This window comes from Phaseolus vulgaris, chromosome 7, assembly GCF_051622355.1.
Source record: "Phaseolus vulgaris cultivar YP4 chromosome 7, ASM5162235v1, whole genome shotgun sequence".
Lineage (NCBI taxonomy): Eukaryota > Viridiplantae > Streptophyta > Magnoliopsida > Fabales > Fabaceae > Phaseolus > Phaseolus vulgaris.
The window spans coordinates 47,229,037-47,242,657 of record NC_143504.1 but is presented as its reverse complement, the minus strand read 5'-3'; the positions used below and the strand labels follow the sequence as shown (position 1 = coordinate 47,242,657).

The window sequence follows — 13,621 nt, the reverse complement described above, 5'->3', positions numbered from 1 at the left end:
ACTAAATCTTCTGTGTTAAATCTTGATTAATGTTATTTTTTTTCAAAATTATTCAAAAAAAAATATTATTTGTAAAACTTGTTCCATATAGGTTAATCAAATATATATTATTAACTCATCATATCTAAATATTAGATTTATCATATCTAAGTAAGATAACACCAAATTACACTTATGCAAGATCAAGTCGAGTTAGTAGGGTTAGAGTCAAATCAAGTTTATTTGAATCACTCTAAACTCAGGTTAAGCTGAGTAGGTTCGATCTAAATCAAGTTAAATACCCCTAGACCTAAGTCAAGCCGAGTCAAGTCAAGCAAAATCAAGACAAGTTTTTATTCATCAAAGTCAGAATTAACTCACATTCAGTTGAGTTGGGCTAAACTCAAGTGAGTCCAAATCCTATCAAGATTAAATCGACATAACTTGATCAAGACTAAGTCAAGTTGAGTCCAGGTCGAGACAAGTTGGTTCATACCTGATTGAGTCGAGTCTATCTAAACCCAAGTCAAACCAAGTTGGATAAGGCGAGTCAAATCAATTAGATCCAAATCAAATCAAGTCAAGATTGAATCACTTTCAACTTATGTTAAGTCAAGTTTAATCAAATTCAATTAGAGTCAGATCCAAATCAAATTAGACCCAAGTAAGACCAAAACAAATTGAGTTAAATTTAACTAACTCGAAATAAACCTTTTATATCAAAACATTCGTGTCAAACTAAATTGAATCGATTTCAAATAAAGTCAAGTTCACCCAAACTCAAACAATCTAACCAAATGAACATAGACCTAGGATAATCTAATGATAAAAAACTAAAATATAAATTCGAGAATGCAAAATTTTAAATTCGTAATGTTTTTAGGTGAAGTTAAAATTAGTTAATTTTAAATAATCCAATTATTCTATTAAAATTTCAGAATTTGAATCTCTTCCAAAATTTCTTAACAAAATATCATATTTTACTATAAAACATTATAATTTTTCTAAAAAGTAAATTACTCTCTTAAAATCCACTAAGAAACTACGGAACATGTTTATTTATTATCAAAAACATCTCGACCGCTTTTTTCTCTCTGTCAATTTCACAATAATCCCACCTTACATTTTAATGTAATTTCTTGTTTTTGTCCATATTCTTCCTAATTTTATATGCAACCTATCAAAATGGTTTTTTTTAAAAAAAAAAACCTTGAGTATTCTACATTGCATAATGACTTAATTTGATTTACTTGCTAAAAGCAGGAGAAAAATTACAGTAGTCCGTCGAAAAGATTAATAAAATCTGAAAACTAATTCCACCAAACATCAAAACTCGGACAGTTCAAGAATTATTCGAACTTGGATTTAACACAATCATTTTTTGTCCAACTCACAGAACTCCTTGGTCAGTGAAAATATACGTTTCAGGTAAATTGATAGGAGAAACTAAAGCTCAGCTAAATCATGATCCGATTAAATCTACTACTAAGGGTTTTAAGCATCTTCATCGGATGGATAAAAGAAAAAGGGAAAGAATGTACCAATTTATGCTTCCAATCAGTTACATAAAATCTTCAGTTTTTGCGAGGGCGCTTGTTGATGGAATAAAACAAGGACTGATCCATAATTTACAATAGAACTTATGAATAATGATTCTTTTCCAAAGATAAATGCAAGCCTTAATAAATATTATCTGGTCTCAAGAACCAACATCCCCTTATGTCATTATCGAGATAAGACAATGCATTCAATATGCCAAGGGGTACATATAAAGCTTCACCGACATTCAGATCGCACATGTTTGAGGAGGATCAAGGTCTACTCTTGGCCTTGCATCGGAACTATCATATGTGGACCCTGGGGCTGAAAATTACAAGAGAGAGAATTCAATACCATAAACATGTTGCTTGAGCTAACATTCCACAAACTAATATATAACTTATAAACCAGAGAAAAATCATCCATATAATGTCCCGATTAACGCTTTATTAATTGCACAAAACTTGCCTTCAGTTTTTTTATTTCAAGAACTGGACATTCCTGCTTTGACCTTAAATATTAGTTAATAAAATTCATGCAAAGAGTAATGATAAAATGGTCCTAGAGGCTAGAGTACTTAAGGAAAAAATGGTGTCGAACACAATGATAAAAGGGAAAAAGACCAGTGTAATTTGTAATTTCCAACAGATACAAAATGATTTCCCATGATTCTCTGAAGACAAGGAAGGATCATTTAACTTAGAAATCCAAATATAGTTTCAAAATTCAGTTTAAATCGTTGCTACAAGGTAGCCATTCTCATATATCTCACTTCTAGGGAGAAAAGGTAACCTTGTAACTTAGTTAAAGATATTTCATCTATACCCATCATTCACCCCCAGAATTTTTTAAAATTAGGGCATAATTTTGCCATGCACTACATTTATTAAGGAATAACCAAGGTAAACTGCACAATGTTTCAGCACTACCTTGGAAAAGATGTACGTGATTTATTAAAGAAAGCCAAGTGAAACTACCACCCCACAAACCTTCGGGTCGGAAATTGATCACACTTGGGATCGGAAATCACTAAAGAAACGACCACCCTATCAACAATACAAGACCCCAAAAGACCTAATTCAACCCCAATGCAAAAATTGCAAACAAAAATTCAAATACTACAGGGGCCCTAGCAGCTTTAATGTATTCAATAATTAGCAGGTGTACAATTTCTTAAAGATGGGAAAATTCTAACAAGACTTGTTTAGTAGTTTCCAACGTCCAAAAGTTTACATTGTCATGTTTTTAGCAAAAAAAGAACATTCTAAGATAGGCCACATATTGAATTGAACAACCCATAAATCAAAAGGCTCAAAGAGTCAAAAAAGGAGAGATAGATAATTGAACAGAACACCAACTGGTCAGTCATGAAATATTTCATCAGAGACTTCGATGAGCGCGTGTATATTTCCTAACGACCAAATGTAACAAATTCATAATCAAGTTATCAACCATTAAGAGGGATCCCTCTTTAGCTACAAGTCTTCAAATTTCCAAATAACATATAAAAAATGGTACTAGAGCCAACATAACGAGAAACTTAATAAATTGAGCTCCAAGTAACAAAGCTTTCAGGAGGAAAACAGAATAGAAATAGTATTTCTTGTGAATGAAGCATCAACATCTCATACTAACATTCCACTCATATCAGATTAAACAGAAATATCAGCATCCTCATTTATCAATGCTACGCCTCAAGCTCAGGAAAAACAGCATACATTGAATCAGAGAGAGTAATCAATTACCTGAGAATTCGTGTAGTTAACACCTTGTGAGAAAGAACCTTGATGGGCAAGCTGTCAATTCCACAACAAAACAATGCAACATTAGATGCCAATGTCATTAAGTATTCAAAGAATATTTCCAGCAACACAACGAGTAGTAGGAGCGCATGTATTTACATTCTCCACCTGGACATTAGGATTGGGATAAACATCTCTCTTAGAAGATGTCTCTCCACCCTTGGCCGAACCCTTTGAATCACCCTGGCTCAAAAAAAAACCTTATAAATAAAAAAAACATAATGTGTACAAACACACAAAATGGAAAAGAAAATGACACAGCGTAATAACTATTTATCAAAGATTAAAATTACCTCAATCTGCAGCATTCAGAATCCGCCCACGCGAAACCACAAAAAATAAAAATAAAAAAAATCAGTGAAAAGCAGTGTTTACATATTACAGGCTTGTCGGCGGAGACTAATTGAAAACAAAAAAGTAAACACAAGTAAATAAATGCAAACTAAAATTACCTCTCTGTAAGAGGCGAGGTAAATCTTAAGCGGATCAACATACTCCTCGAAACCTAAAGTGGCCATAGCCCAAAGTAAATCGTCGCCGTTAATGGTCTTTCTCTTCTCTCTCTGGCACTTATCGCTAGCTCTGAGAAACATTAGCTCGATTCAGTCATTCAATTGAAATAACAAAAAAGAAAGCGCGAGTGAGATATTTAGAAGCAGCGTACTCGCTGGTGATGAAGCTGATGAACTCGGATACACATTCTTGCACGGTTTCCTTGGCGTCCTTGGCGATTTTGCCGTTGGCGGGAAGCGCTTTCTTCATGATGCGGCTGATGTTGGCGATGGGGAGGAAGCGGTCCTGCTCGCGGAAATTGGAGCGGGGACTGTGCTCGCCGCTCTCGTGGCTACCTCCGCCGCCTGGACTCGCGGGAGCATCGGCCATGGTCGGCGGAACCCTAACCGGAGGCGGTGGAAAAACATGGTGAAATTGGAGGAAGGGAAAACCCTAGAGAGGGATAATAGGAGAGAGAGAAGAAAATAAAAAAAAGTAAAGGAAAAGAAAAGAAGGAGAAGTGGTGGTGAGGTGTTGGTACCTGAGTGATGTGATGTGATTTGTTATTGGCGCGGGAAATGGACGCTGGAAAAGAGAGGAGTCAGGAGACGATGGAGATCAGACTCTGCCTTTCTATCGCCACCGTTCGTTTTTCTTTCTCCTTCCTTCCGCTTCTCCCACTCCTTTTATACTTCCCAATAAATCACTAAAATAATTCTTGTAATATTATTACATTATCATCTCCTTCTCTTTAATATATTTTTTATTTTTATTTTTGTGTCACTCAATATTATGTATAAAGTATATTATTCACTGAGAAATATGGTTAAAGTATATTAATGGGAAGGAAGTGTTTCTCTTTTAAAGTAAGAAGAATATAATATCTTCAAAATTGAGTATGATATTATCGGATATGCACACCAACCAAGCTCATCACCAAGATAAAGACATTTTTTAAACTACATTTTTAACTATATGGATATTGATTCAAAATATTGAGTGGGGACACTCACCTATGATATTATTAGCTATTTATAAGTTTTCGAATCCCTAGAAATATAATTATTTTCTATAACTACTTAAACAATAGTTTAGTATTCGTTTAGTTGCTAGTTATGAATATTAATCATAGATAATTATCAATTTTTATTTGAGTTATTTGGATATAATTGAGTTATTTAAATATAGTTAAATATTTTGCAATTTAATTATGATTATATTTCTGAATATCTTAGGTAAGATGGGTATATAAGTCCACCAAACTTAAAATCTATAAATGTGATTACGTAACTGAATTGATGATGAATGAATTTTATTATATTAATAAATTATAGATCAATCTTATCTAGTTAATTTTTTTTATGTTGAATGGATTCTTTTGGTCTAACATTTTTGTTGTATCTTATTACTTTTGATCAATTTACTTTTTTTCAGTCATTAGTCTAAACAAATATCTCTGATTTGAAGTTTAGTAGTTTATTTTCACTGAACTTTAGTTGAATATATCTAATATCTTTAATTCGATGTTTAATCATTTACTTTAAACGATTTTAGTTGTACATAAGTACCTTTGATATGATGCTTAATTGTATACTAACTCTCTACGCACAATAATTTTGATATCATGATTTAGTAACTTTTCCCAACTAATAACTTTTATGCAATCTTTTAGTTGTTTACTTTGAACAACTTAGTTATATACATTGAATAACATTGATCTAATAATTTAACCGTCTCTGATATGATGCTTAGTTGTATACTTTGAACTACTTAGTTGAATGTACCAAATATGTTTTATTCATTTACTTTGAATGAATTAATTATATACATAAATTAAATTTGATATGATAATTTAATTTCTAATAACTTTGATCCAATATTTTAGTTATTTATAACATTCATCCAATATTTTAATTATTTACTTTGAATCACTTAAATATATATACCAAATAACATTGATATTTGCCTATTTTCAACTACTGACTTGTAATCATTTAATATCATTGATAATGTGGTAACTTGAAAATATTTCTATATATTTGTAATTTATTTTTAATCGATATGAAATTTGGATTTTTCTAAATAGTGGCTAACGTTTAAACTTCATCGTAAAAAAATCAATATTCCCCACACAATCACTAATGTGCAGGTCGAAGCACACTGTAGATTTGCCATACAATTTTTCAAACCTAGATCTAGGAGAAATTCAATCTTGATGGCTATGCCAAAATTTAAAAAATAGAAAAAAATGGTGCATGTGTATATTTATGTTTACTCTATCGTGCAGTAGGTTGTTGTTGGGCAATGGAATCATCAACTGAAAGGAAGCTCTCAGGAGCAGCCATATCCATGTTGACTGAAGAATGAACCGAGTTTCTTGGCTCATCTGAATTTCCTTCGGCTCCTCTCTCAATGGCAATTGCATCTTGTATCTCCTTCACAACTTCTGAAATTGATGGCCTCATGTGTCCATGTGGCTGAACACACATCAATGCTTTCTCTGCTATTTTCCACATTGATTGCAGGTCATACTTCTTCTGTAGCACAGGATCAATAATACCTTGTATGTCTCCACTCTCAATGTGTAATTTTGCCTGTTAAACAATATACTTTAGATAAATGTAACTCAATACTACATACAAGTTCTTCAAATCTATTTCACATGAAAGTATTGATTGATGAACATAATGTAGTAAAACAGTCAAATTCTACTCTTTTATATTGTATATAAATCAACTCATGCTATATTTATGCTTCAAAATTCTATGTTTTGCTGGGAAATTAAAACTCACCCACTGGACTATGTTTCGGCAATTAGCACCAAAGCTGTCATTAGATATTGCTTCTTGACCGGATATGAGTTCAAGAAGAATTACTCCAAAACTATAAATATCACTCTTGTCCGTAAGCTGCTGAGAAATATAGTACCTGTAGAAGGTTACAATGATAAACTTTGTGGTTAATCAGAGGTAGGCACCCAACAAAGAATAGACACCAAATTCATGGAAAATAGTGAAGGCCTTACTCAGGATCCAAATATCCTACTGTCCCTCGAACTATGCTAGAAACATGGGAGGCCCCATCCACAGCAAGTTTTGAAAGACCAAAATCTGAAACCTTGGCTTTCATGTGTCGGTCAAGAAGAATGTTGCTGCTTTTTAAGTCTCTGTGGATGACTGCAGGAACACAGCCTGTGTGAAGATACTCAATCCCTGAACAAGCATGAGATAACACAATTAATAACAATGTGATCTATAGTCAGGGGGAAGGGCCATTCCATCAGAAAATTGGAGGAAAAAAGTACTAGTGCATTCATCTTAAACCATATACATAAGTGATGTACTATAAACCTTTTGCAGCGTCTTCTGCAATCTCTAGGCGCTTCTTCCAATCGATACTCCGTCCGTGTGTTAATGGGGCTACAGGAAATTAGGAATGGTTGAGTATATGGATTTCAGATTTCTTCATTCAAATCATGTAGGCTTACATACCGTACAGATGTTCCTTGAGAGTTCCATTATGCATGAACTCATAAATAAGCATGCTATTTCCTTCTTCTCGACAATAGCCAAGAAGCTGTACCAAGTTTCTATGATGTATTCTTGAGAGAAGAGTCACCTGGATCAAACAAAAACATAACTAGGATATGAATATCTATTCAATGCCAACAGAGTTTAGTAAGAATGTTGAAATTGTATTTCTTCGAAACCAAATCAGGAGGGAGACAAAAGCAAACAAGATGAACAAAGAAATATACTATAGATCAAGATATGAAAATTTAACTAAGTCAATTAAGCTGAGATGTCTGCAATGTTTGATTATCGAAGTGGTTTATGAAGTGCAGGTTACCTCATTGGAGAACTCTCGCTTGCCCTGGTAGGAATTACTGTTTAGAACTTTAACTGCTATCTCTTTTCCATCATTCAGTTTTCCATAGTAAACAACTCCAAAACCACCAGAACCAATTTTTTTGGCAAAATTATTTGTAGATTTTTCAATTTCAGATAAGCTGTAGCAGTGTGCAGCTTCTGCAGGACCAATGCTTTTAGTTGAATCCATACTTTGAGAAGGGTGGGAAACAAGGCTCTCTATAAACAGTGTAAACAAATATCACATTCTGCCATCTGAAAAATCTCAGAAATAAATGGTAAATGGTATATAATTTTGATTCAGAGTCCTACTTTGTTCGAAATATCTGCCTTTTCCTTTATTATGCTTAAACAAGCATGATATAATAGTGGCCAAAAGCAGAACAGCAGCCCCAACTGTTGAACCAATAATCACATACAAGGGGGTCTTTTTTCTGCTATCTTTCCGAAGATTAGTGTTTCCAGAGTAGCTGTTGAGGAGCAAAGTAAAAGTAGTGGTCATAATGTGAAAATGGTAATGAGTGCATTAGAAAATCTGGACAAAAGGGATAAGAAGGAACCTAGAACAAATATACTGATCACTTGGAAGTATTAGCATTTCAAGGAAAAATTCCAGAATTTAAGATATACTGAAGGACTGTCATATTAGCCGACACATACTACATTTATTTAATCAATCAAAGCTACATGATCAGAATTCAGAAACCGAAAGATTAAGCAAAAACATCTAAAAGAGAGGGGAGGATAAGCATGTAAAGAAAGAACAAAAGGAATCTGGGAAAGGGGAGCACTGCAACATTGTTGTAGAAGATACAATTACTATAGACAAAATCCAAACAAAAAAAAAAGTTAAATATCTTACTTTTCTACAAAATTAGCTTTCTACTTTAAATGATAACACCAAAAATGTTGGTTCCTCTTGCTATAAAGTAAACATTTTATTTCGGTGTAACAGACACTAGCATAATAGACAAGCCATTTCCAAAGATTAAAATCCAGAAAAAAATAATTGAATTGAACAGAGCAAAGGCATTCACCAAATCTTGAGTATATATTTCACTAGTTCTCCTAGATGCAACATGCCAATAATTTCCTCCACTTCTGCAAGTGTAATGCTGCCATAATATTTAAGTTCAAATAAGCAAGGTACTCACTTTAAAAAAGAAACTTTCTTCAGAAGATCCGATGGTACAGTTCCGAATAACATATTATTTTGGACATACCTACAACAATTACAAGTGTCACAAAAATTGTGTCAAAATAAACCGAGTATTATAAGTGCTGCATAGTATTATTGCAGTGACTGTTGCTAAGCTCGTAAGTGATATTTGGATTTACCAAAAGTATATCTAGTTTCCAATTTGATCGAATAACTGATACTAAGTTCAAGATTGCTTACAATTCCCTCAAGTTTGGAAGGTTCACCAAAGAGGTTGGGAGCGCACCTGTCAACTGATTGTTCTCAAGATGACTGCAAGAGGAAGAGGTTCTGGTTTAGTTAAAAAACTACAAAGAAAAATAATTAATATAGGAAGAACTTATCGGCCATTACATGATCTTTAAGTCCATGCATCCTGTGAAATCTGGTATTGGGCCAGTCAACATATTACCATCAAGCCATCTGCACCATGAATCAAATCACTGTGCCACCAGCCACAAGTTTGAAAGATTTGAAGCAAAATAAGAAAACAATACAGAACTTACAGTTCAACCAGACCAGTCAGTTTGGTTATGTCCAGAGGAATATTGCCCGTCAAGTTTTTACTGGACAACAAACTGCCATCACCACCAATAGAAAGCAACTGTTATTAAGCACTCATTAGAAAAAGCTAGCTGGTTTTTCTCTAGTTACAGTTTTTAAGCACTCATTAGCAAAAGCTAGCTGGTTTTTCTTTCCTTCTCTTTTTCTGTTCTTTTTCTTTTTCTATATAAACCTTGAAACATATAGACTATTACATTGAAACTACTTTTGGCTGTTGATCTGAGCTACAGCGGACCCATGACCATGGTACAGGTAGACATGGGTCACCACCTTCTTGTGCCCATTCTTCTGAGGAGTAGTGTGAAAGTACACCAGATATAACTTCTCCTGCAAAGAGCAAACCATCAAATCAAGCACAGAAAATATATTAGGATGCTTTTCAAAGAGGTTTTAACTTACATAACATTTAGCATTGCAATATACACACTTACACGACGGTCTCAAGTTAAACAAACAACATATCATGTAGTACGGACTTACCATCAGGAGAGCCGTCATTTTTCTCTAAATACTCATTAATCTCCATGGCATTTAGAAGAGGGCCCCTGGCAGAATCAGATGTTTTGGCAAATTTAAAGGACAAAACAAAGGGTAAGGATAAATTCGTATATCCTGGTTCATAAAGGCGATATTTTCCTGGAGCATTTTCTTCAATATTTACCACAGGCTTACTAATTTCCGCATTACCAGGAAGTACTAGCCTGAATTTCCTGGATTCATTTTCAGCCAAGTCTTCAATCTCAGCGAAATAGGTGACTGCCCATGCAAAACCAGGAAAACCATCCAAGTTCAACCTGTAAGTTAGAGATCCGTTTGTGCCCACTACAGCAGTCTGCATTACTTTCATTGGTGGCATTTCATCAGTGCTAACTTCAATTGATTTGTTGGTAGAAATTTTCCTAGTTCCGGCAGCAACATCAACAAGATAGTTTGCTTTCTTGATAGAATCTGACTCCCAAATTCTATCAAATGGGTCATCAGGATACCTGATATGGCAGAAATACACACAATGAATGAAAAGAGACTTCTTCAAAACCACAAGAGCCAACACTAACCATCCAGTAAACATAATACCATTAGAGATATAATCTATGTGTGAAGTAGCTGTTTCCTACAAAGGCAGTTACAAAATTCTAATATTTGTGATTTATCTAGTGAAAACAACAGTAAAATATATGCAAAAGATGTCCGAATGCATGTGTTTGTCTGTGTATACTAACACATGCACACGCCCTAAAGTATCATAGTTTGCCAAATGAAAAGGTTTCCTTGCAGATTCAGGAGTTCTTGGAAACATTATCTGATTTCAAATGACTGACTTCAAAATACTACGTACATGTTTTGATATACTTAAGAAAATGAGTCTTTAGAAGATTAATTAGAGCAACCTATGCAACAGACAGAGTTGACCTAATACCTGATTGGGGCATCACTATCTGCGCCAAAATTTATCCTTGCGGAGACACTGAGGTAAAAGTGTTCCTCAGTGTATGTATAATAAACTGAACCATTGAATTGCCGGAGTTCAAGCGTTGATATGAATGGCTTTCCAGTTGTTGCATTTGATAAACATACACTAACTGTAGGACTTAAAGCCAGAAATATGAGCTCTCTCATTTCTATAGTGTTGGCATCAGATATAACTATAGTCGACCAATGAGTAGCACCAATAAAAATGTCAAATTTTGGATAAACATTGTTTGCATCAAAGTTCCCATACAAGAACGACGCCCTCAGTAAGTACCTTGTCCTACTGACAACATCAAGTGAGTAGCAGTATTTTCTAGAATCAGCAGGGAAATGCCGTAGTGTTGTGTATTGCTTCCGTGTCTCATTTGCAACTGATATAATGCTTATTTCTCCGTACCTAAGTTCATCAGGGGTCCATGTAAGACCAATTTTGTCAGTGAAATTTTCTTTACCACCACAGTCCAAACTTACAAAACCTGCAAAACATGATATATTTTGTCACCAAATAACAGCATAGGTGAATTGAATTAGGTGCACGGTCAATTTTAGATCTAGTATCCAAATTTTACTCAGGAAATCAAATCAAGTTAATATCAGACAATAGTCAATTAAGAATTGAGATAAATGAAAAATCTAATCACACAGTGAAAGTTGAAGAGAAGTTTGCAAAATAATGATAGCAATTATATAAAGATCCATCTCATAAAAATAGATAATAACAATCCTATGATCTGCACAACCACAACAGGTTCCAAGAACCAAACAATCTTCAATCTCGAAGAATTGCTTATGTTAACTGATGATTAATCACTGATTGACAACACAGTGTCCATTTAATCACTGTTAATTAAACTACGCACATCTTGTCAGCTACTATTGTAACACCGCTAGAAACAAGATTTACGGAACTCAACATGCACCATTGCACCAAAAACAAAGGATTAAGGAAAAACACACTCGAATATTGAAAATTGTAAGGAAGGGCCATATATGACCCATAATTAGTGGCAGCAAGAGCCATCCAAGTAAAACTATAAAACACATTACTCAAAACCGTTAGAAGTAGATCACTTCCTCCCATTACTCAGTTTATGTATTTGATTATGCAACATTATATCCATGCGAAATCGTTGCACTAAAAAAGATTTAGTTTTAGAACTGAAAGGCAGGTGAACTGCCAAAACAGTTCTCAAATTTGAGGTCGCCATCCAAAGCAAAGAGCAGCAAAGGACTAAAGGGCACAAGAAGTAAACATTAAGAGAAAAAACAGGGAAAAAAAGTGTCAAAAGAACCAAGGACACTCTTTTCATTTTATTGCAGAAACCGGTGCTAGAGCAGAAAAAGACTTTATCTTTGTGGAAACGAATGGAAGGGTAGAGAAGGAAGTCTGAAATAAGCAAAAGCAGAGAAGAGGGTACCTGGCATCTGAGCAGAAGAAAGTTGCAAGAGAAGTAGCAGCGTGAGTGAGAAAGAGGACAGGAAGATGAAGAAGGGTACCCTATTCTCCATTTCTTCTCCAAGAAGGTTTCTAAAGAGAGTACAACACCATAAACAATAAATGGATGAAGCAAATTCAACTGAGAAAGCGACCTCAAAGGATACCAAAATAGAAGCTTGAGTTTGTTTGCCTCACTGAAAAATAAACCAAGCCAGATGCTGAAACAACAAATATATACCTGCCACCATATTTTGCTATTCTTTTAAAGAGTATACAAAATATGAAACCAAGATCAGATAAAACTCTGTTAACATTAAATTCAAGTGGGAATAACAGGAATAATGAATAAATAAAAATATTGGAGCAGTAAAGTGAGAAGTTCAGATTCTGCATGTGCGAGGAGATAGAAGTTTCAGAACCTACGGAAAGTGGGACCTGTGACCTGTGACCTATGACTAGACGACAGAGGGTCTTGTGAGGGCCCACATAAAGTTACCACTATAACCATTTTTCTTTAACAACGTTATAATTTTTAGTAACCAAACATACATTTGGTGGAACAAAATTAAAAAATAATATCATTCAGAAAAAATATATATTTGACAATTATACAATATCCTGAAAATACATAACATAACATGGTTTAATTTTTATCCATTTAACAGTCAAAGTTTATAGAAATATGTTCTAAGAAATTTACCCGTATTCATTATACTTACTGCAATTGTTAAAAAATACTTTTTATGAGTTTTACAAAGATATATTATTATTTTTTTCTCTAAAATTTAAGTCATTTTATTCTTTAATAGTGCAATTCTAAAAAAATATTAAATAGGTTTTGTGGTATTCCTATTGTTAATTACATTTTTTATTTTAAATAATTAATTTTGATATAATAAAAACGTGGAAGATCTTATATAATTATTTTGTTCACAAAACGGATGTTTGGTTATTAAGAATTATTATGTTGTTAAAGAAAAAAAAAATTCTTAAGAGAAAGAAAGTGTATAAAAAGTAATTATACCATAAGTTCGGCTTGAACTTTACAACATTGATTTAATTGGCCTTATCTTTAAATCATTTTACATAATATTTCGTGATGTTACATAACACTTTGCAACATTAATTTAATTAATATATATGGTCTATGATGCATAATTGTATGTTACTGAATATGATGGGTTAGTTCTGATAGTATTTTGCATCATTGTTGCTCTTTATTTTCGTTTGCCCTGGTTAGTGATTAATGACAATAAATCAAGTTGCATGA

The 13,621-nt window shown here is 33.7% G+C and overlaps 2 protein-coding genes across 2 annotated transcripts; both read right to left on the bottom strand.

The window, feature by feature from the left end:
- Window positions 1-1,495: 1,495 nt before the first annotated feature.
- LOC137829582 (nuclear transcription factor Y subunit B-1) lies at window positions 1,496-4,428 on the bottom strand. Its single transcript, XM_090304523.1, has 7 exons — window positions 4,354-4,428; window positions 3,985-4,215; window positions 3,773-3,902; window positions 3,614-3,619; window positions 3,420-3,503; window positions 3,264-3,314; window positions 1,496-1,842 (listed from the first exon to the last, which is right to left on the bottom strand). The coding sequence occupies exons 2-7, from the start codon at window positions 4,200-4,202 to the stop codon at window positions 1,798-1,800; spliced, it is 534 nt and encodes a 177-aa protein (XP_090160649.1). The 5' UTR covers window positions 4,203-4,215; window positions 4,354-4,428; the 3' UTR covers window positions 1,496-1,797.
- Window positions 4,429-5,885: 1,457 nt separating this feature from the next.
- Window positions 5,886-12,733, bottom strand: LOC137829581 (putative LRR receptor-like serine/threonine-protein kinase At1g67720). The gene is made up of 15 exons (XM_068636413.1): window positions 12,332-12,733; window positions 10,861-11,389; window positions 9,924-10,429; window positions 9,638-9,770; window positions 9,386-9,457; window positions 9,234-9,302; window positions 9,081-9,152; window positions 8,836-8,904; window positions 7,994-8,151; window positions 7,662-7,900; window positions 7,304-7,430; window positions 7,163-7,231; window positions 6,838-7,024; window positions 6,605-6,740; window positions 5,886-6,406 (listed from the first exon to the last, which is right to left on the bottom strand). The coding sequence occupies exons 1-15, from the start codon at window positions 12,420-12,422 to the stop codon at window positions 6,089-6,091; spliced, it is 2,775 nt and encodes a 924-aa protein (XP_068492514.1). The 5' UTR covers window positions 12,423-12,733; the 3' UTR covers window positions 5,886-6,088.
- Between the last annotated feature and the right edge of the window lie 888 nt (window positions 12,734-13,621).

Coding starts and splice junctions, on each gene's coding strand:
- LOC137829581 (XM_068636413.1), bottom strand. CDS start 12,422: ATGGAGAATAGGGTACCCTTCTTCATCTTCCTGTCCTCTTTCTCACTC. Junction 7,901..7,993: donor AGGCAGATATTTCGAACAAA/GTAGGACTCTGA, acceptor CACTGTTTATAG/AGAGCCTTGTTTCCCACCCT. Junction 6,407..6,604: donor GCCGAAACATAGTCCAGTGG/GTGAGTTTTAAT, acceptor ATTGTTTAACAG/GCAAAATTACACATTGAGAG.
- LOC137829582 (XM_090304523.1), bottom strand. CDS start 4,202: ATGGCCGATGCTCCCGCGAGTCCAGGCGGCGGAGGTAGCCACGAGAGC. Junction 3,903..3,984: donor ATCAGCTTCATCACCAGCGA/GTACGCTGCTTC, acceptor AATGTTTCTCAG/AGCTAGCGATAAGTGCCAGA. Junction 3,315..3,419: donor CTAATGTCCAGGTGGAGAAT/GTAAATACATGC, acceptor TGGAATTGACAG/CTTGCCCATCAAGGTTCTTT.